Here is a 27,728-nt window from a genome sequence, read left to right on the forward strand (position 1 = left end):
TATACGTTTACAGATTATTATGCAATGGTATGCACTGCTTCGAAAAAACCCACGGACCCTACAATGGACAAGATGTATCGTACCGTGTAACAAGTCACTTGTTTATAGCCAGTAAAATTGGAGGAATATGATGCTTCAAAGTCTGTGCAAATATTGCCGAGCCAAATGGCTGCGAGATGAAAACTGAAGATGGTTGAAAGAGGCGTTTGATAGGATGCTATGTTGCAGACCTATCTGTTCGGCAAATTGGGCCATCCCAAATCAACAATCAGTGATACCATACTGAGATGAAAATACAAGGAGTCAATCCGCACAACAACATTCAGAACCGAAGCTTCCGACATGGGTTTCCATGGTAGGACCGCAATATGAAAGCTTCACAGTACCCGAACCAACATGCAGCGTCGCATTCAGTGGTGTAAAGAGCGTTTACATTGGGATACTGAAGCTTGGTAAGCTGTGTTATGGAGCGACGAACCACACTATACCCTCTACCAAGCACATGGGCGGGTGTAGCGGATGCCCGGTAAACGTGTCTTACTAGGATGTGTAACTCTATGGGACGTCCGCGCCACAACAGTCCAGGATCTCATTACATGCCTACAGGAAGAATGGTCCAACATTCTCATTGATCTCTATCGTACGCTTGTGGAAGGGTCTGCTTCGTAGGATTGCTGCAGTCATCGCAACGAAAGGAAGTCCTACATCTTATTATAGTGTGCGCCATGGCCATTTGTTCCTCAAACCATGTTGTCCGTTGACTTCTTTCCAAACAGAATAAAAGCAAGAATTCAATATGGGATTTATGGCTGTGGAGGAGGGGGTAAGTGAGAGAATACAAAAATAATATTGGAAAATTAAGCAACCTTAACAGAACCTTAAAGAAAATTACTCTTTATAAACTTATATCAATTAACTTTAATCCTCCTGGAGGTCAGGCAATACGTTTTTATCACACTTATCTTCTTAAATAGTCGAAATGAACATGCAATTAATCTCAACGAGCAGCTTTTACAGATACTTAAGGGGGAAAAGTATCCTGCAGCGCTATTTCGCATTCCTGGTACTAAGTATCTCTAAGTCCCTCATGCGAGAGTTCATAAATTAGAACAACTTGTATCATTCAAACTATTTGCTTGAGCAATAAATTACGCGTGAACTTTGCCCACTATTACCTAAGAAACATTGATGCACTTCAAAGTAGTATTTTGCTAATATTTAATGTACAGGTAATTATTATACATTAGAAAAAATATCGAAACCATGCTACTTATTTTATACAACATGTTAGGTAAAAAGTATATTGTTTGTATATACCTTTTACCCATGAAATATATGTTGTTGTGACTCTCGGTTCTGAGCATGTTTGTTTCGATTCGTGTTCTAGTCGATGCATGGAACTCCGCATTCAACGTATGGGGGATGACGATTGGCCGTTTTTACATTTTATTTATTTAGCGTTTGGCTAATACGAATACATCCATATGCCACCACACACACAAAAAAAAAGAGCGTAGAAGAAAATAAAATATATAAAAGATGCATAAAAGAGTACAGTAGTGTGAAGTGGTACTATAGTCATATATACAGATAAATATATACAAATAAGCATAAAATTAAAATTAAATGTCTAACGTCGACAGCCAATCAACAGTATCTATAAAAACTTATCCCATAATAGGCTCTGTGAGGATAGTCAAAAGTGATATGTATATTGTATAGTTTGGTTATCCTCACCACAGTCACAAGATGAGTTTGGTCGTATCCCCAAGTAAAAAAGGACGCCTCCTCGCACCTACCATGATTGTTGCAGACCCTATTTAGGGAGGTCCATATTTTTCGAGGCAGGTCGAACCCTGATGGAGGGCTTTTTGGATTAAAGACAGTCTGCTAGATTACTGAGGCTTGGGGAGTCCATTCCGTGTGCCATGCTATAGTTGCATCATAGCCCTCAGTAACAAGTCGTTATGCCGTTATAGGGGTATCTTGACTTAAGCCTCTGTGATATAAAGCTGCCAATATTAGAGTGTATAGGAAGCAGTGGATTCCGATTGTTATATTCGCGACTTAAGTTGTCTTGGCGACGTAGTTCTGGTAGCCAATATGATGGAGTAGTCTTTATTGTTTCAAAAATGATACGCATTGTCTGATTAAGGATGGTATCAATTAATTTAACATGTGCACTGTTCAGCCAAACAGCTGAGCAATATTCAGCAGTTTGAGTAAACAAGGCCCAGAGCAGATGTCCTAATGTGGGAGCACAAGCTCTTCAGGTTGTTCTGGCAAGTTTATGCAGTATGTTATTTCTAGTCCTGAGTTTGGTAGCAAGTATGAGTTATGCCCATACTTTGGATTAAAATTGTGTGGTAGTATATGTTCCCATTTAGTGGCATTCGTAAGATGTCACGGGCCATGCTGTTGTTCAAATGGAAACTGCATGTTTAAGTCTTGGTGGTGCGTGGAATAAGACGCCTTCTCAAAGAAGTGGTTTAACTCCTCTAGGTCACTAGATAGTGTGTGCTGTAAGTATATGCAACAGCATATGTAAATGTTCTAGACATTGTCCTTGAAAGATCAGAAATATACAAATTGAATAGAAAAGGGGCCAGAACTGACCCTTGTGGGGAGTCCATTATTAAGTGTTCTTGGACTTGCTCATATCATCATCTATATCTACCTATATTGTTCTATTAGACAGAATAGCGTTGATCAGATGGATAATTTTTTTTTTTTACATTTCAGTATTTTAAGGAGCTTGTAGATCACGCCGTTCCTCCATACGGTGTCATATGCGGCCGTTAAGTCTATAAAGACTGCACCAGTTTTAAGGCATTTTTCAAAACGAGATTCTATGCATCGTTAGGGGCAAAACTTGATCTACACAGCTGAGCCCGGGGCTGAAACCAGCCTATTCATGAGGGAGAGTGTCAATAATAATAATAATTATACTGTAAATACGTCTTTCTAATAGCAGTACTATATGTCTATTGCTTTCAGATTTATCGGGGGTCGCTTTTCAGGTTTCAGGATGGATATTATCTTCGAATTTTTAAATTCTGTTAGTAATCTGCCGCTCTGTAGAATATTAGAGAAGAATTTTGTCAGCCATACCACTGTATTTGGTCCAGGGTGTTTTAACAATTCAAAGTGAATATTATCAAATCCAGGTGCTTGACCAGTTTTCACTCCCTGGAGTTCAGCAAGAAGTTCTTCTTTAGTGAATGGATTCGACAGGTCGGTCGCGTTAGAACAACCTTCTTTAAGTCTGCTCAATTCCTTCCTAATTATTTTAATGTCGGCTTTTTTCTGATTTGGCTCCGGACAGATTCACTATCCGATTGGCAATTCAGTTGGCCCTAACAGCAGCTTTCTCTTGGGGGGGGGCGATGGTAATTACCACCCAACTTTTTAAGGAGGCTTAGATTCTTCCTGCTTAAATGTTTAAAGTTCAGCCTTTCCATGGTGTCAATCCATTTGTTCTGCAACATCCACTATTCAGAAAGTCGTTATAGAGTGCTTTGCTGGTTTCGCTCCAGCCAGGTATGTATTCTTTTCTAGTACCTCTAGGGATGTTTTTTGGGCTGTAGAAATTACTATTTTCACAAATCTTCGGTAGTTAGTTGTGGTGGAATCCTGCTCACATTTTTATCTAGATCTGAAGAAAAGCTGTTCCAGTTTGCCTTGCAAAATTCCAACGTGGCATTGGTGTAGTTTCAGTAATTAGGATTTGAGGGCCCACCTCAATAAAGACAGGGCAGTGTTGACTGTGTAGGAATCTTTCTATAACACGACGGCTGATCGGCATTGGGAGTTCCCTTGGATTGGTTGTAACAACCCAGAAGTGAGGATTGGTGCTACTGGAACAGTGGCACCAAGTATCCTTAGTAGCACCCTACAATCACGTGCGGTAAGTAGGTTACATGACACGATATACCTTGCCCACGAGCGGTGTCTAATGAGGTTTTTTTTTTTGTATTTTGTATAAAAACACTTAGCAATTATAACATGTAAATAAACTTGAGTGGAGTTGTATTTATTTATTTTTCATTAATATATAATGCTCATTCTGTTCGTATTCATTTATTTGAACTGAATTGTATTGTACATCAATTCAATAATTACACTTATTTGCAGTCTAGACGAGTGAGTTTTTTTTTTTTTTTTATATTTCTACCCTCTAGTTTGTCGCGAATATCGCCGTGGTATTCTTAAACTTTCTGGATGGCTAATGTAAGACTGAATTTTCTTTGACGTTGGGAGACAACCACCCTACTTGCATCAGATTGGAAGTAGCTTGAAAAATGTATAAGGGTTTGTCTTTAAGAGCATGGTTTGTCGCGAAGATGAATATATTTCGTTTTCACGATATTTTCCGACTAACACGTTTCTTCTAAAAGTGGCTGTTATTTTATTAACATTTTTGTCTCGCATGTTACCATTCGCTGAAATTATTTTCTTCACGGTATCATCGGCCAAGAGACGAAGATACCGGTCGGTTTCTCTGAGTTCTATCATTTCATATATTTCTCAAACTCGCTGCTGAGAAATATGGTCGATGTTTTTCCCCATTTTTTCTAGCTAATGTCGCCATAATTTGTGATCTGTTTATTAATAATTTATAATCCATAAATTAATTCATCAGCATCATCGTAATCATCCATAAACATGAGGATCTTTACCAGAAAAAAAAATGTTCAGCAGGTGTTTATCATTACTTTTAGTTTTTATTTTCTCTACAATTCAATTTTTTATCCAAAACATCTTTATATAACAGATTCGTTTTCTTATGTTGTTTAGGTTTCCAACAACAACATTCTTTAATGACAGCTTTACTGAATCAGAAATTTTATCCATTTTTTTTTTTTTTACTAAAATCTTCTGTTGGATCATCGGCAAAACTCTCATTGTCTAGTTCTGGAATCACCAATCAACTAAAACATACAATTGTATATCATTCGCCATTTTATCTTTCGAGTTTCTACGTAAAAATACGAATCATCAACTATGAGACTTCTAGTTTTGCAGGACATTTAAGAAATCTCGCAGGCTTTTGCAGAGCTCGTCGAAAAAGTCAGTCACTTCTTTTCGCAATAAGATTAATCATCAGTAATTAATGAAATAAATTAACTGAACATGTTATAAACAATCATTCATGTTTGAAAGTTATATTATCCATAGGAAAAACTATCTGTAGGTGCGTAAATCTAGAATAACGGATTAGAGTGACCAATGGCTTCAATTTAAATAATAATAAAATATTCAACGAGGGGGGGGGGTTGAAAAGTTCTAACAAACACCTCAGTTGAGGTTCTTCCTCAATACTTTTATGGTGATTATCACAACTTTTCAGCACGTCTTCGCTCAATATTTCGCAACAATACTTTTGTTTACAAGTGCTGATTTTATTTTATATTTTTATGGTGTATTTTGCATTGTCGATTGCGGCGATTTTCAACCGGTGTGCCGCAAAATTTGTGAAAACAAATTAATTGAAAGAAATAATTTCGTAATTGGGGCATTTATTCCCTTGAAGCTCCCAAAAAGGATACATAATTACTATTATTAATATCTTTTATATGTAAATCAATTAAAATTATGCCATTTTTTGCCAGATCGTCAAACAAATTAAAAGAAAATATTTTTAGTGTGCTGCAGAATTTTAATAATTAGTCTAGGTGTGCCATATTATGAAAAAGGTTGAAAATCACTGGTCTATAGCAATAGTTTAGTTAAAGATTTAGTGGCCTAAGAATGGTTGCGCCAATACAGATCACAGCAGTAGGCAAGGTAATAATTAATAAAGCAACAGTATGAACTGGTATAGAAACGAGTGTATAAAAACAAATTTAAGTTTATATAAAGCAAATAAAACAAACCGGGAGATAAAAGACTACATACAACAATCAATAAAGAATATTTAAGATGGCTATGACGTATATGCAGACCCGAGCAAGAATTAATGGAGTCTGTGCAATATTGTCTATCTCAATATCTAGAGCTTGTAAGAGAGCTATTGTTCGCAAACTTAAGGATCCTAAGGCAGTCTAATGAGTGTACAGTTTATCACTCTCGGACACAAAATAATTGACCATGTTGGATGGTCGGCAGGTATTTTGGTAGCTTATAGCACAGACAGCTATTGTTCTCGAGCGACAAGGATACTTTATCCGATCCCTAGTCTGTACGTCGAAGTAAATGAACCATCCTTGTGGTTTCCAATGCAATTCTTCAGATTAAATGTTACCTTGATGGTGCATAGGGCCCAACCATAGCTGCGAATTTTCTCTCTCTGGGAGTAGCCAGAGAGAGAGCCCAGCACAGACTTTTGATCCATAATCAAGTTTTGATCTAATCCGTACATAATACAATCGGAGCAAGAACATCAGTCAGCACCTGAAAAGATGAAAAATAGGATGCGAAAGATGTTCATCGCTTTTTTGGCACGTATTTTGTAATAAATGTGAAGCGTAAGAACTTGGCATATGGAGCAACTGAGATGACTAGGATGAGTTCTGGCAAAATTGCACAGAAATTTTATTTTGCAGGGATAATCTGAAATGATTTGCTGTATCCAATTGCGAAAAATGGCTTGCTGCAGCCAGCCATGGTTTTTGGCGTGACTCTCATATTACACGCATAACGGAAGACAGTAAAGTAAAATTAGATAAGACGGAAGTTGTTCTGTTTGCGAGTTAACCTTGACTGAAAGCGTGTGACACTTAAAACTGAACCAGGACTATCTCCTCTTGCGTATACAATCTAGAGGATGGCTCCCACTATGACTTGAAATATTCGGTTAGATAAAAAGATCTTGATAAAAAAAAGGGAGTTCCCCTATGTGACCCAAGTTGTGTAGATATTTATTCTAATTCTCCAAGCAGTGTTGCATGCTTTATGCATATCAAAGGAAAACTGACACCAAATTCTTGCGTTTTAAGAAGCCATCTGTAATGGAGGCATCCAGTCGGACTCGATCATTTGTTCTATGATATACGCGGAATCCTGATTGTGTTCCGGAAGAAAAAGATTTTTCTCTTTTAACCCTTTCCGGAAATTTGCTATTCAACAAATGATCGATTTAATTGACCGATATTTTTGATGTTTATTCAACATATGGGAAGTAATTATTTATTTACAATACACATGACTGATGTTATAATTTATTTTAATGTATTTGACTAGTGCACCATCTAAGGAGGAAAAGGGAAACAGCATGCAATTGGAATCCGAGGGAGTGATAAATTCGTACCTAAGAGGATCATTTTAGTTTCTAAATGACGTTCCCCTAAAACAGTGTCGTTTATCCAAGTGTGGTAGGCAAAGCTCAGGGGGGATAGCAACGCGAAAGGTTTTTAAGAATAAGACGCATTTTATTGAAATCTGATGTTTTTTTTTTTTTTGTTTCTACTGTATATATTTATATTGGATTCGTATAACTAAAATACGTTCAATAATAAATAATATTTCACTTGTAATATTAATTCCGTATTAATATTAATTCACAGTAATTTATTAATTAGTAAATTTCGTAATTTACTGTAATGAAGATGTTAAAAAAATACCTTTATACTAATTGCTGTATCCAATTGCGAAAAATTATGGTTGAAGAAAGCCAGAATGCGAGTGAAAATAGTGGCTTGATAGGGAATTGCAGTGTACAAGATGGCAATGTGAGCGGTGATCTAAGAAAGAGCGAGAGCAATTATACAGAAAGAGAAAATGGTTTGAATGATAAAAAAAAATGAGGAATTATTTGTAGGAAGTGAGATCGCTAGGTTGCGCGCAGTGATACAAAATGCGCAGCGGCAATTAGAGCACCTGCAAAACTCTTTCCAGAGTGATTCAGCTAACGTAAATAAACAGCGTGGGAGAGTTTCCGAAATGAAGGAAAGAGTGTTGTATGGTGACTCGTTATTAAGAGGAGTAATAGATGGGAGTGTAACTAAATCGTACTTACCGGGTGCGAAATTTAAGGATGTAAGTAAGAGTATTAGAGTGCAAAAACAGACGGTGAAAGAATTAATAATTGTGGCGGGTACGAATGAATTGAAAAGTGATAAATTTTTTATGAGAGAGGACTTGAAAGTATTGTTAAAGGTAGCGAAAGAAAAGAGTGACAGAGTTAGAATGGTGAGTCTGTTACCGTGGTATGACAGAGAGGAGTCTAGAAGGAGGGCCATAATCGCAAATGACATTATGCGCAGGTTATGCGGACGGTGTGGTGTGGAATTCGTGGACGTGTGGAATGAGTTTGATGGGCGAAAGGACTTATACAAGATGGATGGCCTGCATTTGAATGGACTTGGTGTGCGGAGACTGGAAAAAGTGTTGCTGAATGAAGTGAAAATGGATGTGCAGAACCAGGGAAACTAGAACTACCAAGGAGGGGGGGGGGAGTGGATATCCAGACATCAGTGAGACAGTTGAGTGTAAAAATGTATATAATGTACCTGTGCCAGCACTAAGGACAAAAATTGGGAATGGGACATTTAGAATAACGCATCAAGATAGGGGTGGGACAAAAGGGATCACTGCAATTCATGTATACTAATGCCAGGAGTATTAGGAACAAGAAGGAAGAATTTTTGGCCTTGATTGGCTCTTCCTGGCCACAGGTTATTGGCATTAGTGAAACATGGCTGACGGAAGATGATATAGTTAGTGGGATAGAATGTGTAGGTTATAGTATGTTTAGGAGGGACAGAGAGAATAAAATTGGGGGAGGGGTGTTATTGATGATAGCTGATGAACTGCAGCCAAGGAGAATTGAAGTATTGCAGTATAGTGAAAGGAGCTCATTTGAGACTATTTTGGTATGAGATTGACACTTGCAGAATAAAATATACAGTTGGGTGCTGCTATAGACCAGGTGATGGAATAGATGGTGGAGATGGTATGCATAAACAAATTGATGAAATGAGTGGAAGGAAGGTAATTATTATGGGGGATTTCAACTATGGTAACATTGATTGGAAGGAGGAGAGGACACATGTGAGGAAGGAAATGGATTTTAATCAATTATTAAGGGACAACTATCTGAAACAGCATGTAATTGAAAATACTAGGGGTGTGAGAGTGCTTGACCTGGTAATTGCATCTCAAAATTTGACTGTAATGAATACGACCATGTTGCCACCTATTGGTGAGAGTGATCATAAGGTCTTGACCTGGGAGGTGGCTAAAGGTGTGCAATTTGTGATTAAGACAGGGTATATGTGGAATTACCGTGCTGGCAAGGGCAAGTATGACAAGCTTAGAAGATTGCTTGGATCAGTGCCATGGCATGTACAACTGCAAGGGCTGGACGTCGATAGAGCATGGGAAATGGTCAAAGAGCATTTACAGGAGGTTATGGCTGATTGTATACCTAAGGTCCGAATAGTGAAACAAGGAGGGGTTAAATGGATGAATAACACCATTAAGCTTGAGCTGCAAAAAAAGAAACAACTATGGAGGGAATTTAAAGAAAGGGGTGACCCGCAGGCACACGAACGGTATAAAGTGCAGGCCAGAAGGGTAACGAATGTGGTAAAAACAGCAAAAGCCGATTATGAAAGGAAACTAGCTATGCAAGCAAAAGAGAATCCCAAACAGTTCTTTCAATATGCTGCAAGCAAGAAAAAAACTGTACATGGCAAAATGATTTTAAGGAATGACGATGGTAAAGAGTTCACTGAACCAGTCGATATAGTGGAGTTACTGAGCGCGCACTTTGCAAAAGTATATCATCCAGGTGGTGACGGTGAAAAAATGAAGGAACCATTAGTTTATACGGGAATTGTGATGAATGAGGTGGAGGTGAATAGTCTATTACAGAACCTTAATGTGAATACATCTGTGGGATTGGATGGTATACCGGCACGGGTCTTGCATGAAGCGGCTAAGGAATTATCAGTGCCCTTGACCATGTTGTTTAATCTGAGTCTCGGGTCTGGCTTAGTCCCGAAGGCGTGGAAAGAGGGGAAAATAGTTTCACTGCATAAAGGAGGATCCAAGACTATGGTTGCAAATTACCGACCAATCAGCATATCAGGAGTCGTTGTCAAGGTCTTGGAGAAAGTAGTCAAGGGAAAAATACAGGAATGGATTGATGAAAATGAGATACTGTACAGAGGACAGCATGGCTTTGTGAAGGGTAGATCATGCCTCAGTAACTTGCTCAAGTTTTATAACAAGGTGACGGCTGAACTGGATAAGGGAAATGGGTTTACAGTGATACTGCTGGATATGGCAAAGGCGTTTGACAGGATACCACATGGAATTCTAATCCGTAAACTACAACATATGGGAATGGATATAGGGTTGGTGAGATGGATAGCTGGGTGGTTGATGGAGAGATATCAAAGAGTAGTTTATTCAGGAGTAGAGTCCAAAAGACGGCCTGTGACTAGTGGTGTGCCACAGGGTTCTGTTCTTGGACCACTGCTGTTTAATCTGTTCATTAACGATATAGGGAAGGGTCTAAGTGGGACAGTTCATTTGTTCGCTGATGATGCAAAGTTGGGTAGGGCGATAGTAAACGCAGAAGATGTCAAAGTCTTGCAAGATGACTTAGATAGATTGGAGTTCTGGACTAAGGAGAATGGATGTCAATTTAATGTGACAAAATGTAAGGTTATGCATTTCGGAGTGAAAAGATTAGCAGCAGTATACCACATTGGTGGAACTGTACTCCAAGAGATTGATGAGGCCAGGGACTTGGGAGTGTTGGTGGATAGGGAGATGAAGTTTAGGGGGCACATTGCGAAAGTAGCTAAATCAGCTCATCAACTCACTTGGTTGTTGAAAAATACCTTGACGAGCAGAGACAAGCAAGTTATTGTACCTCTGTACCGAGCCCTGATAAGACCTCATCTCGACTACTGTGCCCAGATTTGGTCACCTCGGTTCCTTCTTGATGGGGAGGAGGTGGAGAGGATCCAGAGGCGAGTGACTAAGATGATAGCAGGTCTACGGAATGAACCATATGAGAACAGGTTGAAGATTTGTGGGTTGCAGAAACTAGTTGATAGGCGGAAAAGGGGAGATATGATTGAGACATTTCAAATTGCTAAAAGGATTCTATAGGATTAATTCAGAGGATATTTTTGAGATCAGGACTGGTGGTGGGAGAACTAGGGGACATGGAAGCTGGGAAAGAGCGTGGTTAGCAAGGGTGTTAGAGCTGGGTTCTTTACTTTTAGAGTGGTAAATGAGTGGAATAAGCTGCCAGAGTCTGTTGTGGGTGCTATGACAGTGAGCGAGTTCAAGGCACGGTATGATAGATACTGTGAGAATGTTGAACAGTTGTGTGAACATGATGTTTAGGGCCTCCCTCGATGAGTCTAAGGACTCCCTGGAGTAGTCCGTAGTAATAATAATAATAATATAAAGAGCCAAAAGGCTTCACTTCGGCGATGCAAAATTTATAAAAAATCAAGTGGATATTCAATCCAGCATTATTCCCAAGCCGAATACAGAAACTATGAGGTTCGTATGAAATTTGACGAGAGATCTTACTGGAATGAATACACTCGCCGGTGATTACGAGTTGTCGTAGCCGGACCTTACAGCGTTCGTATATTTGCCTCCTATTGGTCCGTTTTGATAAAGTTTCACTAGCCTGACAGCTGTTTCAAACTGGTTGCTTTCTGCCTGATCTCTGACGAAAACCAACCAGTTTGAAACAGCTTTCTGGCCGGTGAAACGTTATCAAAATGGATCAATAGCAGGCGAAGTTGTCACAGCGTCCATGTCTCTTATAAGGTCCGGCTAGGACAACTCGTAAACACAGGCGAGTGTATTCTCGTAAGCTTTCTGGTAAAATTTCATACGAACCTTTTATAGTTTCTGTATTCGACTTGGAAATAATGCTGGATTTAATATCCACTTGATTTTTTATAAATACCTTTATAGTTATTCGTGTTTGAATGAAATAACTTCTCTGAAGTTATTCAGAAGATCAGTCTGTATCTAGTCTGATCGTCTAAATCAGTGTTTCTCCAACTTCAGATATCGGTGTATCCCTTCTTAAATTTTCTTTATTACCAAGTACTCCCTTATCAAATAAATAAATAAAGTATATTTCATCGTAAATGTCTATTTTATTTGAATTGTTATGTTCATGTAAACAAAAAATGATTTATTTGTAATAGAACAAAATTTGGAATAGGTTCCTCTTCATTTCCCATCCATGAAAATCCACATTTCAAGTAATTCATATCATACGAAGATATTTCATCTTCTTCCTAGTTGGTTCTCTAGAGATGTCATACGACATACCCTTATCAATTTTATTTGATCCAGATGCAATATCAATTTTCTTGTTGCTTACAAATACTTATATTGCTCTCTTTTGTGAGTTTTATAAATCCAATCTTTAACCAATGATCCATACTTAAGAATTTGAAAGCTAAAAAAATTACCGTATTTACTCGAATATAACTCGCACTTTTTTTCCCGAAATGAAAGCTAAAAAATCGTGGTGCGAGATATATGCGGGGATTTTGGGGAAACGAAAGTTTTCAGAAAAACAAACTGCAAATGGTTGGCCTTACCAAGAAGCTCCTACTCGCTATTGCTACTTTTGGCATCCAGAACAGTTTCCTTGTGTGCATCGTCAAAGTCATCTACCCAAATCGCTTCATCTTCTTTCCCATTATTTCAAGCACAAATTACCAGTAATTTACAAGACTTCAGATACGTAGAGCAACTATGAAGAAGTGCATATGATTGGTGCGGTATTAACAAAAGATCACGCGGACAAAAGACATTAGCATTTCAACAGTTGAGTTGAAATGCTAATTCTCTTCAACCGAATTCCATAATATTTGAAACACATTCACTATATATTTATTAGTTTTAACACGTTCACGACGGGGTGGTGTCAAGCAAAACCATATGTTGCACCGACAACATATGGTTTTGCTTGAGTCTATACAGCAGTTTCTGTTGGAAGGGAGATGTGATCATTAGTTAGTGCCGTTTTTATCCCAGTTGTCTCTAATTGCACTATTTTTGAGAAATGTGTTAATAATGCATAGCCGAAAATTGCCACGTACTCCCTGAAGACCTTCCGCATACACCCCGGGGGTACGCGTACCACACTTTGAGAAACACTGGTCTAAATTATGGAAAAGTTGAAATAACTTTATCTGCACAAAAAAAGAACGTGTAAACTCTCCAAGTTAATAATAATAATAATAATTAAACAAAGACAAACAAAGATTAACAACAGCAGAAATGAAGTTTATGAGAAAAACTGCAAAGTATACCCTATTTGATCATAAAAGAAACGAAGAAATTATGAAAGAATTAAACCAAGAACCAGTAATTGAAAAAATTAAAAAATATAAACATAGATGGATGGAACACGTTCAAAGAATGAAAACAGAAAGATTACCAAAACAAGCCTTAAAGTACAAGCCATTAGGAAAAAGAAAACCAGGACGTCCTCTTAAACGATTCATCGATGACTTCTAAGGCTGGAACATGCCTAAATCCTTGATTCGCATGATGATGATGATAATTCTCTCTATATATGCAGTAAATTGATGCTTATTTTTGCTATATTCAATATTCATATAAGCATTTTTGAAATGCTGTGATTAAAATGAAGAGTGGCTCAACAGGAACAGTGAAAGATATCAAACGATAAAAGACACTGCACGAAAAGGTACCTACACCGCCACTTGGAATCGATAGATTATGTTAGTTTGCAAATAAATGTTGACATTGGGGTAAGAAAGGTGTACCTTTTTTACTTTGCAGCAATTTATCCTAATCAACAAGGCCAGTTGTGTGTATAACCAAAAAAGAACGTAACCTGCGAGTAAATAAGGAAACCTCATGGAGTGTTCCTGAAGGGCAACTTTTGTCATACAGCTGCATTAAAATTGAATGCGACTCCGCACTAGGAATCACCTGTACGCGTTTTTTTCAGTTTAAGATAAGTCCTGGTGTCATTAGAGGCGAATTAGTATCTAAACAAAAACAATGGCTGAAAAATATTTGGAACTTAAGCCATTAAGAAATAAATCAAGATTGTAATAATTAATAATGTAATTATTAAATCAAATACACACAGAACTTAACGTTTTGCTAACTTGTATAAGTAGCATTATAAAGAGCAAATATACACTGACAAACTCAACTTCGGAGCTATAATGGCGCGATGTGCTGTTAAGCACATGAAACTTATGAACAGGAGAGATCATTACGGTGATGTTACTTTCTTTTCTTTGAGTAGGATGGATATCTGGGATTGCGATACAGAATTCTCAATCTTTCTGACTATACTATTGATAAATTATTAATAATGTGACATTTGGTATTATGTCACATGTAAAAAGATTTACATTTGCCCTTTACGAGAGGAAAATCTTGTCTCCATTCTGGAAAAGTGCTAGTTTCAGGATTTAAGGTTACAGATAGTGCTGCCATCTATGAAATGACATTTACTTTATTAAAGAAAAATTAGTTGCGTTCTCCTACTGTATGTTAAATATACAATTTATTAAGAGGTTTTTAACTGAAAACCCGGAAAACAAATGACTTAAATTGAAAGACATGATTTACCATCTAGTTCCTTAAAGCTGAGTAAGCAAAAATACGTTTTAATAATTGCTATATAATAATTTACATAAGAACTAATTAAGTGTAAAAATTTACCATTTCCTCTTTCTCTCTTTTAGGAACTGATTCAGAGAAATATTGGGAACATCTTCACTGTTTTCACTCGGAGTTAGTGAACCTCTCAAAATGAGCAGAAGTAATATATTCAAGTAATGAATTCTTAGAGGCGATGTAGTGAAGAACTTGTAGAACTGAAAAGAATAAGAAAGAATTGTTGGCTAAATTAATTATATCAATAACTTGATAAATTTCGATAGACAAATCGTCATTTTTATGTAGAATCAAGGTATCTTTAAAATGTTTCTTTATTGCTGTGTAATTGAAATAAATGCAGGAGTTTAAGAATGACTACGAATCATATTGATGACCGATGTCAGTGTAACTCGTAATATGGAAATGTTAGTTGCAAAATGAGTATTGATGAAATGGATTTTTTTTCTAATATTTTAGAAATAGTTAATAATTAGTCATTAATTACAGAAGATTCTTTGGAATTAAATTAAAAATCATGTGAGTCATTTATTTAATTTTCAAACATAGCAGTTCGTCATAAAATTCTGATGAATGTCTTTATATCGCGGCCTACATAAAGATGAAGGGTGTTTCACTAATTATTTCTAACTAGTGAATAAATGGACTTTAGCTCATAGCCAGGGAGTGTTCTATATTCCTACAAAGACCTATAATGGATTTATGGAATGGAACGTCAGTAGCGGAATAATTTATAACTGAATTAATTAATTTATAATCTTGCAATAGTTCGTTGATAAATATCTGAAAACAGAAGATTTCAAATTATACATTTCAATATTAATAATCGGAACTTCCGTAGATTAGATCGCTTGTTTTCTACAGAGCCCTTTGAATGGAAATACCTGGATTGTTATTCCTCAAGAATTCTATATGAAATTTGCATATGAAGGGACGGAAAAGCGCAAGCATATCCGTGGCAAATTATGCCACAACATAATTTTATAAAGAATCTACAATTATAATCATACCGCCGTTAACTACTTTAATTTATTCTATCTATCCTCAGGCAAGGTGATTTCCTTTGTCGAAACCACCTTGCCTGAGGATAGATAGGGCTGAAGGATTATATATGAATTATGTCAACCCTTTAGATTCATATTGTAGCATTGGACAGCATACATCACTACTGTGTAATGCAAACACACAATTACAATGACATACATTTCATGAAATGTTATTTCATGCAGTACACAGTACAAAGTTTTGTATTAAAAGAAAACTAATGTGAAATGTAAATAAAAATCAATAAAAAGTGGTAAAAATATCTGACATTTTTACTACTATGTTGTATCACTTATGCACCTGCCTTGAATTAAAATTCGGTTTTTCTATCTGCAAACATTTTAGAACATAATCATTATTCTGTATCTGCTCTATACAAAACAATATAAAAGAAAAGAAGATGAAGGATGCCATTTTAACATTTTTTCATATTTGTTTTCAGTGGAAATGCTGAAAATTCAAATATTGATCAGTAATCAGTAAACATGACAGCGATATCAATTGAAAAAGCGAAAAATAGGAATTTCATGACGTTAATAGATTATTTTCCCAAGAATTTGTCGCATTTCTTCACCGTATTAAAATCAAATAAATAGTTACTGCTTATATTCGGTGTCTAGTCAAGTGATAGATTTTGTTTCTTTTACAAATATCTCTGTGGTATCTTTTAGTTTTCTTGAATGTGTAAGTGAATAGCTGAATCTCCCAGCACGATGTGAAACATCGCCCGAATACTGAAGGTTCAAAGTAGCTCGATAAATGATTTTTTTTTTATTTATAGCAAGGTTTCATTCTGATTACCACCTTTCATCTTTCACGACATTTTCAGATCAACAACTTACTTCCAAAGTTATCTGTATTTTGTCAAGATTTTTCTCAAAAAAAAATGGCATATTTCCAAACTTCTGAAATTATTTTTTTTTACCGTTTTTACCGTTCATCGTCCTAAATATGAAGGTGTAGCTTGGTGTGTTGTTGGTCTATTTCTCTGGTTTCATATTTATCCAACTGGAATTACAAATTTACAATTACTAAGATAACATCCTATCCAATATCAGGTGTTAAGATCAGTTCATGTTCCACATAGATTACAGTGGAGATTGTAGATTGAAAGATTCTGTAAGCTTTAAACGGTACACGTACAAATTCTAATTAGCTAATTTTTAATTAACAGATTTTCATGTAGATCCTTATATTATTTTCCAAGATTGACGAAGCATAAAATCATTTTATTTCAAACTATTTTTCATTTGTCTATCGATTATACCATTATCATTGACAGACAATGATAGCATCAATAATGCGCATGTATCGATGTCAATGCTATTTCATCGTCAATTTCTTGATACGTACCCTCAAGGGATGTTCAGGTCACTACCAGAACTACAGGTTTACTCCAAATTAGTTCTATTACTTGTGAGTACTCCGATATTGTCATATACAACATTTCGTGCTTCTAAGGCACTTCCTCTTTCCTGCCATCTTGGCATCAAACAAATGTTTTAATGATATAATCACGTAATCACAAGAAAGATATTTATTTAACCAAATATTTCGGTCTGGAAATAGCAGACCATCGTCGGTGGTATTACAAGAACAGTTTAAAAAAAAAAAATATACAAGCTAGAATACTAACAATAGATCGTTGAAATTAGAACATGCCGCGTGATGTTATATCACTAAGTATGAAACGAAATATTTTGAAGTAGAAACATGATTGAATTTGCTATATAAAAAAAAAAAAAAAAAAAAAAAAAAAAAAAAAAAAAAAAAAAAAAAAAAATTAATGAGTAATCTTGATTAGGCTTTCCCAGATTTTTGATATAGATATGCAGTCATTACGATTCAGGTTGGGATGATGGAGCAAGGCCTCCACGCTTTCCTTGAACAAACGTTCGAACCTATAACGGGATCTATGTAAGAGGCGAGTTTTGGACCAAAGGATGCTGTGGTCAGTTTCAATCCCGTGTTGAGCCAAACCAGACTTTTCAGGTTTATTGTGAAGAATGGATGATTGATGTTCTTGGATTCTTTTTTCAAGAGAACGTCCAGTCTGTCCAAAGTAAGAGAGATCACAGTTGCAAGGAATTTGATAAACTCCAGGAAGAGATAAAGTTGAGCGTTTGTCTTTAGGAGAAGGAAAATGAGAAGACAATTTGTTAATAGGAGAATACGTAGCTGTTAAATCATATTTCTTCAAAATTCTTGCGATAGGTTCTGAAATACCGGAGATATAAGGAATAGGTACTCGACGTATTGAATCTTTGTTGTTTTGTGGAGGATTATAAGATGTAAGAAGACGTTGAATACTTTTTTCAGAAAAGCCATTGAGTTTCATGTGTTGCTGGATAGTAGAAAGTATCCTTAAGTATCCTTATTATATCCGTTATAATGTCGCAAGTATCCTTAAAACAACAAACAAATGTTTTGCTAATCTTTATTCGCTCATTCTGTTTAAGTAGCCATACCAGGTTAGCTCCGCTGACCCATTCTTGAATGCTAATACTGTCAAGTACCTTTCTAAATCTTCATTTTTAATAACATTTTTAAAATTCTGCCGTTGATGCCATCTGTTCACACCTTTAATCTTTCTAAGGACTCTCAATATCTGCAGTCTCTAGTCTTTGATTAAGTGCTCTATTTCTAACTCGACTCTCAGATCCAAAACTTAAAACTGGTTTGAACACTTTTATACTGCTAGTTTGGTGTTTTGGGTAGAATCTCCATTCAGAATGCAGCTGAGGTTTTCTATGCGCCTGCCCCTATTTTTTTCCGCTTAATTTCATGCGAAATTTGTTACACCAGTTATTCAATTTATTCAGAGAATCCTGGAGACTTGCACTAGATGTGTTTAGGAGTACATCATCTGCATAAAGCAAAGAGCTACGTTTGGCATCTCTAGTTCTAATATCCGGCTTGTTGCCATTTTCTTTCATAATGTGATCCATATGGATGCTGAAAAAAGTGCAGATAATGTGCATCCTTGTCTTACCTCTGATTTTACATCAACCCGTCTTCTCGTATGTCCTTCAATTCTAACTGCTGACTGATAACATAAATATAGACTGTATTTCTCGGTATAATGTTCTATTCGCCCCATACAAATGAAGTGTTTTGAAAAGCTTTTCTCTGGGCACCTTTTCGTGTGCCTTTTCCAGATCTACAAAACGTATTATAGATCCTTCTCATATTCCCACAATTTCTGAATATTTATCTTAAAGTGCAAATATGATCTTGACAACCTTCATCTGGTCTGGACCCAGATGAAGTATGTTTGCATAAATCTTACCTGGAATACTTAGTAGAGAAGATCCTCACCTTCAGTTTTATTCCCTTTTTTTACAGATGGGTACTATGAGGACTCTACTGCAATCATCTGGAATTCGATCCTCTGACCAGACTTTCGAATTATGCCGTGCAGCTACTGTAAAACTTTTATACCTCAATACTTAAGTATTTCTGGTCAAATATCTTCTCCAGCTGCCGTTCCAAATTTCAAGTTTTTGACGGCCTTTTCTACTTGAAGTATTGATATGTACTCCTCTTTGCAATTCCTCTTGAAAGGTTTCTAATGCGGTTCTGTCAGTCTTTCACAGTAATTGCCCAAGAAATCTAGTATCTTCAGTTTTCATGTCCACATTATCATCTTTGATTCTTTTAGAGCATCTGCCCACTTATTTGCTAGGAACTTGGCTATGCTTTCTTGTTTTCCAGGACTGATCCTTTAACCGGCGTGTGTCCACCATGACGTTCTTGTTCTATCCTTGCAGACAACTTGACCACATCCCTCCTTGGCTGAATCAATCAATGTCTTCTTCAGAGTTTACCATTTAGAATCCAAGATTTGGTTCTTGTTTTCAATTTTCTTCAATAATGTTTGTATAGTGTAGTCGACAATTTACCTATAGAAGCTGCTTATCTTTAATTATTTTCTTAAAACTTTCTTACTTACTGTTCTCTTTTTAATGCTACTTAGCAATAAATGATGTCGCTTTCAATTTCAAATCCTCTGTACACTCTTCTATCCTGAACCAGTAATATCATCATGCTGGTAATATCAACAATGACGTAGTCAATAAGACATTTCCTATTTATTGTGTTTTCTATTCATGTGAGCATCTTAACGTCGAACATGATGTTAGTAGTGACTGTTCCGTGACTTGAGCAGAAGGCCACATCTATCAATTGCATATTATCATTTGGAACGGATAGATAACATTGGTTTGCGTATAATTATTGTTAACGTTGGTGTAGGATGGTGTAATTGTTTTTGTTTGCAGTGATCTCTCCTTTTAATAGGACAGGTTCCGAATAACTGAAAATAGTGACGTCTGCGAGTTCCAACACAGTGCAGAATTCTGAAAGGACAATTGTGTACACCAAGGAATTATATAAACACTGACCCAGATGATATTTATTATTTGATGAGAAAGGCGAGGGTTAGAATCCAATCTAACGATAATTAGAATATTTTCCATTCGAAGATGAGATAGCAATTATGAAGAAAGAGTTTACGTTAAACCACATGAAAATTATCTGGAAATCAAGCGAGATTGATAAATTACTAAACTCGAAACTTAACACTATAATACGCTACCTGCCTGTAGAAAGATTTGAACGGTTTACTCGGTAACGAGCTAAGAGATTCACAGCCATTCAACCATTTATTGGAGTGATAAGATTTGATATCCGTTAGTGCAGCTTATTATGTTGCAATATGTTTTCCTGTTCATTATGCCTTTCCTGGGCATTCTCCTACACACTGTTTTTTCAAACGTGATAAGATTATAATTGGCGAGTTTATGAAATGTTTAATGTTCATTTTTATGAGTGCTTCGAGGGTTTTTTTTTCCAGAAAAAAAAAACTATAAAATAAAATTAACACTTTTTTTTTTCAAAAATACCTTTTATTTGGAAGTTATAAACCGAACTGAACAATCAAGCAGATTCGTATGAAAAAAAAATATTTAGTTTTCGAAATCTAAATACTCAGACAAAATTCCCCACATCATGAAAGAAATTTACAAAACTTTGAATTTTTTATTGAATGAATTGCAATAACCTAAATGATCCGACTCCAACACTTACGAGATTGGTATTAGTGCTTTCCCCTTTCAGAATTTCAAAGAATAAACAAAATGTCCTTAGCATCCCAAAACACCGATGCCATGAACTTTCCTGCAGGTGGTGGAATCGACTTTGTCTTCATTGGCGCTGAACCACCGGCTTCTGTCCACTGTTTTGACTGCCGTTTGGATCCAGGTCTCATCTATAGTAATAAATAGACGCATAAAATCAGTTTTATTCTTGTTGAAATGCTCCAAGCACTGTTCAGAGATTTTCATGCGAGTGCGTTTTAGATCTGCTGTGAGCAAGCGCGGCACCCATCTTGCGCAAAGCTTTTTCTTTTGCAATTCTTCATGCAAAATATATCCTACACGTTCTTTTGAGATGCCTATAGTCTCAGCAATTTCACGCACTTTGACTGGCCGGTCATTCAATATCATATCGTGCACTTGATCAATGATTTCTGGTGTTGTAACACTTTTTGGACCTTCACGTGGATCATCTTCAAGGCTGGTACGGCCACGTTTAAACTCGGCAGCCCATTTCTTAATTGTCGAAAACAAAGGAGAAGAGTGGAAATAAACGTTTATGAACTCCAAATGAATTTCGTTTGGCGTTAAACCTTCTTTTACAAAGAATTTTATAACCGCACGATACTCAATTTGATCCATTTCAAGGGATACAGACAACACGTTTGCTTCAGACAGCTGCATAAAACAAACTACTCTATAGAATTACTTGCAATTTTACAGTGAGCTTATGACAGACGTACCAACTTAGAAAAAATATCTCTTACCGATAGTCTTGCCATCTATGGTCGAGGCCGAGAACTTTGCAGACACCCTCGTATACCAAAGATGTTACACAAACAAGCGCTTTCAGCAGGAAAAAAGTAATTCACTTAGTGAACATAATGACATTTACTTGGTTGAAGATTTCCAGAAAAAAGTTAAATATCATTCAATGCGGGTTGTATATTATATTGCAATTTTTTATATATTTTTGCGAACATATAACAGATATACATTGCGTGGAAAGAAGTCAATGTACACCGTAATGTGAGGAACAAAGTCATGGTGCTCATCTTAAGATGTAGGACCTCCTTTCGAAGCGATGACTGCAGCAATCCCCGGAGCATACTTTCCACAAGTATAAGATAGCGATCAATTGAATATTTGAACCATTCATCCTGTAGGCATGTAGTGAAGTCCTGGCCTGTTGTAGGGCGGTTGTCCCTTGATCTCACGGACTTCAATTTTCGTGGCATCACAAACAGAGGTCCGATGCCAAACCATGAAAAAAAAATAAGCAGACTAACATCCTGCCACCTTTGATTTTCATAGAACTTTGTTTAATTCTAGTATTAATAACTCAATGATCGGAAAGTTGGACCTGAATAAGCATAATATAAGATCGTTGTTTTGAAATGCGTTTCTAAACGTGTCCGATCCGTTTTATCAACAAATTGGAGTTACGTGAAGTTTGATAGGCACAACAGGAAACCATTAAATGAGTGATATTGTCTGATCACTTAGCATATCGCTTAGTATTAGGCAGAAAAGGCTTCTCATTTCGTAACTAGAGAGAAATGTATGTTCTTTCGGGGATCCAGTTGTTACTTTCTAGATTACACTGGAACAAACAGAAATATTAGATAAATATTTAACATTTCTATAAAAATATTTCTATATTTCTACTTCCAACAAATAGAAATATTTTCGGCTGCTACATAAATAATGAGAAGTATCAATGTCGACGTTTAGGAATTTAATTTCATTTAGTTATCCCAGGGCGCACTTATGTGAGATTCAAATATTTCATTAAAACAGCACTGATTTGAATTTTCATAGAATTCTATTTATATATGATTCATAAGAAATCCAAATGTCGATGTCTTTAAATAGGTCATTTAAGCATGTTATACATCGATGTCACATACAGATTGATTGCCATCCGTTATTTGTATGACGATGAAAGATGAGTTAATATGAGGCCTATGCAACAGTGGTAAATAAACCACATAGAAAAGGGTGAAAACCAAACGCTGGTTTAGAAATGACACTCGCTTTAACATTTACTTCTACCAGCTAGTGATAAATTTGTCGGTGTGATATTCTTAATATACAGAAATCGGATCCCGTGCAGTTCTAAGATCATGTTTCCAGTCGTCTTACCATTTTATAAATGACAGTGCAACTGTCTACGTGGTGAGTATCGTCATGCGATTTGGGGGGGGGGGAATCTGGCGATGCAGCGGTTGTGGTTCAAGCGAACAACTAAAACTACGAGACCATTGTACTATTTCTGTTAAATAGGTGAGATTTCGTATAACGCTTTACTTGTTTTGGAGGATAGAAGTGTTTCCGGAAGGAAACATCTTGCAATTTGCACACGAGATCTGCTAACACAGTTACACCAAAAGAGCACTCATAAAAGTGCTTCACCTCCTAGAATGGAATCGGAATCTATGCCTCTCCAACCAAAGGATATTGTGAAATACTGCCCGAGGTATATAGGCTCAGACGAAAACAACCCCTTTCTTCACCTACTTAATTTTCACCAGCAAATTATGTCTATCAACATTTGATGCTCGGCGAGTCATTTACAAAAACCACTTACACTGATATTAACAAGCAGAGTATCCTCAGGGTTAATCTTACGAAGAAGCGCTTAAAACTATTGAAGTTATTAATTCTAAAGCATAAAAGATGAGAAAGTATAGAGAATCCTTAATCCCTGCTTTGAATATATAAATATGATCAACGCTTCATCTCCGATAGTTATTCCAATGCAATACGTTTCCATCACAGAACGAGAAGAATCATTATTGAAGGTTTTCAACAAAAAATGTAATGGGTCTAATGCTGCGATAGTAGAGTTTCTCTGAGAATGACAATTCCCAGAGGAATCCCCTCCCCCATCCCTAGGATGCTTGCAATGCTGAAATAAAGCTTGGCGTGTAAGGAAGTCATAGTCATTTTGCTCTTTACAAAGGCCTTGATAAGACTGCACTTGGACTACTGTGCATGGATTTGGTTTCCTGGGTTGCAAGGAGATAAAGCTCTCGAACGATAGAAGAGTTAAAAGATGATATCGGAATTATGGGAGGAAATTTAATATATGCGGACGGCAGACCCTGGTAAACAGGGTCTGTCGTCCGCATGTAAGTATGTATTTTTTAAAAGAATACAAGTCGAGTAGATTACATAGGTGAACTAACTATTTAAAAAGTTCGGACTAAAGTTTCAGCTATGCAAATATTATTCACGAAAATGTCAAAGAGTTGGAAAACAAGAAACAAATCGAAGTCCTGGAAAAGCAGGAAGAAAACATTGATCGATTCAGCCGGATAGACATGTTGTGAAGTAACAGATAGTGCTGGAAAAATAGCAAATGGAAAGTTGCTAGCAAGTACTTCGCCAAGAGTCAGGACAACACATTAGTAATCAAGACTACGTACGAAGAAAAAGTTATCAGAAAGCTGAAAAGGAGAAATACATATCAAACCAGAAACTCTCAAATAGGAGAGTATAAGCAGTACGGTTATGCAGCGTACCACTTTAAAATTCAGAAAGCCTGGTATGATCAGCTGGAATTACGGGAGATTGTACTATGAGAGCTTACTATCAATCTACATAAAATGCAGATAAAACAATATGGGTATTATAAAATTTCTCTACTGAGTGTTCTATACAGTAAGATTTATCCATACATGAGGGAGAAGCAGCAAAGAAAAATTCTAGAGGCTACACCTATATACCGAGCTAGGTTCATAACAAAGGTTTGTCATGTTCACATTTTAAGGAAGAGTTAAGAAATCATAGAAATATTGCAAGGTATGCACTTAATGGTTTGTAGGTCTAGTAAAAGAATACGATAATATAGTCTGTATTTAAGTTGTAAATCCCTCATGAGAATACGAAGGTACACAAATCTTTCTTGCATCCTTCCTGCACATTAGCGTGGTAACGGGGCGATTAGAAGATGTGGGTGAGGCATGTCGGAAGTGAACACTGCCAGAAGGGACACTAGGCGTGAAAGCCACATTAATATAGCGTCAACAGAGGGTAGCGAGATACTAGGTTAGCAGCCTATGTTAAGATATAAAATTGTCTTGCTCAGGGAACTAATGATGATTAACAACTGAAGTGACCACACGGAAGCGACGGATCATACATGGATATCGAAAATGTGGAAACGATATGGCTTAAAAATAACAACTTGCAACTTCAGTTAAATCAAAAACGTATGAATTAAGGAAATTAATGAAAGAAATGTTAAAATAGTGGCATTAACTGAAACTAAGAACGGAAATGGAATGTTTAAAACACAGAATTATACCAAGCATACAGTGGAGTAATTAAGGAAGAAAGGGCAAAAGTGGGAGTAGCAATAATAGTACATGAACAATATCAGATAAATAGAAAAATATATAATGTCAGAACGAATCATTCACATATGATAAAGTTCTCAGGTGTTTAATGAAGAGAGAAAACCAGAAACAGAAACATACATTCTACAAAGAATTACAAGAAATTCTGAAATAAACAAAACCAATTGAAATTATCATTACTGAGGAAGACTTAATGTAAGATTTGGGAACTAGCTAATACCAGGATTATGCCAAGGCTTTAATACAGTGTGCAAAATAAAAATGGAATTGAATGAAGATATGGACAGAAAATGAATTGAGAATAAAGAACGAATCCAAATAACATAATATAGCAGACTATATAATAAGAATAGAAACATTTAGATGTGAAGAAATAACTGATATTTGAATTAACTATTTCCGATACTGAACCACACACGAAGATGTCAAAATACAAAATGTTTTTATTCGACTAGTTTCTTTGTTTCATTTCATTTAGAAATAGCACAAATAAATTTTTAAAAAAACCTAGAAGGAAAATAACAGCTAACGTTTCTAGTGAAGAATATTTGAACAGTGGATTGCTGTAACATCCTACTGATAGATGAAAGAGTATGTCATGATTTATTAAGGAAGTCCTTCTTTGATGTAAAATCATCTCTTTTTTCTTGTTACAGTACAGGATCCTTGATCATTTCAGCTTATTCTTTGAAAGCTCTTGAGTAGATGGGTAATCAATGGAACATTTCAGTTTGCTGCCATTCTACTGAATGTTTTGTATCCGTTATATGTACTGCCAACCCTGATTTGTGCTTTCTTTAATTCTTAATGTGTTCATCTTCGCAAAAATCAACAAATTGTTGTTTATTGCGAAGCAATCTTTCTGTTTTCTCTGTGATTGATTGTATATATGGGAGAATCACTGTTCCTTTGTATTTTTTTGTTTTTGTTTTTATTATTCTATTTGTCTTGGAAATTGAGATAGATTTGTTTTATTGATGTTCTGTTGTAGCCATTTTAGGAAGGACAAAATTAAGATACCGTAGGTCTTGGTTTGTCTAAGTTAGTGGAAATTCTGTACGCTCCGCTCAATCGCGTAAGGAACTGACGCTCTTTTTTGTGATGGATGGGGATGAGAGGTTGCATGCCTTGTGTTAGCTGGTTTCCTGTACAACGAGAACTTGAGTGTGCTTTGTTCTGATATTTCACCTATTATTTGCAAAAACGATAAACACCTATTGCTTTCTGCTGATTCAACTGAGAATTTAATTCTAGGATGAATGTTCAGGAAGGTAACGAAATCTTGAGTACAAAAACTGGGCAAGGTGATTAAAATTTCGTCAACATATCTTCGGCAAATGTTTGGTTGTGTTGTTGATGTTGGAGGGCTATTTTTACAAACCACTTCATAAATAGTTCAGCTAACATAGGAGAAAAGGGGGGAGGAGCTCATTGATAGTCCTTTCTCTTCAAGAAATCTTCAAATATTTTTCAAATTTGAATAGAAACCAGGAGTTACAGTATCTTAATTCTGTCCTTCCTAAAATGGCTACTAGTAAAAACGTCTATATCAATCTCTTGTACAAACAAGAGAATAAACAAAGGTTTTCACGAAACTAGTCAAGTTAAAACATAGTTTCTATTTGACATCTTTATCTGTGGTTCGGTGCCGGAAATAAAGAATTCTAATGTCCTTTCCCCACAGAAGCATACACAACGAAATTTATATGATTCCTGATATAGCAACCGACCGGGCATTATTTATTGACAAATTAAGATTTTGTAAAAAAAGTTTTCAAAAATTTAAAGCACACATTAATATGACTAAATAAAAGAAATTTAAGGTAGAACTGCTACAGGAAGAATGTATGAAAACACTACCAACGAAGAATAGAAAAGCAATTGAACAATTTTTATGAAACAAGAAACTAAATTATGAGTTGAAACATATCCTTAATTTAACAAACGCTGTTGAGAAGAATATTTTTAAAATTGAATGATAACGAAGAGTTAGAAAATAACATAACAAATATACAACATTTTAAGAAAAATTAGAAATCGAAAAACTGCCGGAACAGACAAAACAAGTTGTTAAAATATAAACCGTAGTAATGCACGTAACTAACAATAAGTGGTTTCTTAAAAAAAAAGGAGTACCAGATGAAAGGTGACAAAACATCAGCGTCAGTTTTTAAAGCTATTTAAAAAAAGAAGAAACAGATCAAAATAATCAGAGGTACGAACCTATTATCAACTACCTTGAAAATCTGTACAAAATCTATTGAAGAAATTATAAATGAATCTCTAATATTAAATGATGAACAGCAAGGTTTTAAATCGGAAATATAATGAATAAGTGCAATAATTGCAGTGCAACAACAGAAAAACTAACAGAATATAACACTCCCTTAATTTAAAACTACGCGGCAGGTAAGTTGTGTCCTGTTTATCATCTAACAACGATTTTGACGAAACTGCCATACTGTGTCCTGTATATATTTCGCTAGTTTTTGCTCATTTTAGGTCTTTAATTTTTACGCTTTTATCATCAATTTCTTGACACGTACCTTCAAGGGGTGTTCAGGATATGATAGTAATGATTTAAGTTTTTCATGTAGTACTAACATCCAATCTACAGTTT

At 36.0% G+C, this 27,728-nt stretch overlaps 1 protein-coding gene across 7 annotated transcripts in view; it reads right to left on the reverse strand.

Moving 5' to 3' along the window:
• LOC150094337 (neuropeptide CCHamide-1 receptor-like) overlaps window positions 1–27,728 on the reverse strand; it is a 262,883-nt gene that overhangs the window by 119,815 nt on the left and 115,340 nt on the right. For all 7 annotated transcript variants that reach the window (XM_090412377.1, XM_090412373.1, XM_090412375.1 and 4 more), the window contains one exon: window positions 14,650–14,804. Coding sequence is in view for 1 of the 7 variants with exons in the window: in XM_090412378.1 (XP_090268504.1) it covers window positions 14,650–14,652 (3 nt within the window). In the remaining 6 variants the exon portion in view is untranslated. The remainder of the gene's footprint in view (window positions 1–14,649; window positions 14,805–27,728) is intronic.

Source organism: Typopeltis vanoorti, chromosome 22 (genome assembly GCF_054136105.1).
Source record: "Typopeltis vanoorti isolate ZY-2024b chromosome 22, IOZ_Tvanoo_1.0, whole genome shotgun sequence".
Classification (NCBI taxonomy): domain Eukaryota; kingdom Metazoa; phylum Arthropoda; class Arachnida; order Uropygi; family Thelyphonidae; genus Typopeltis; species Typopeltis vanoorti.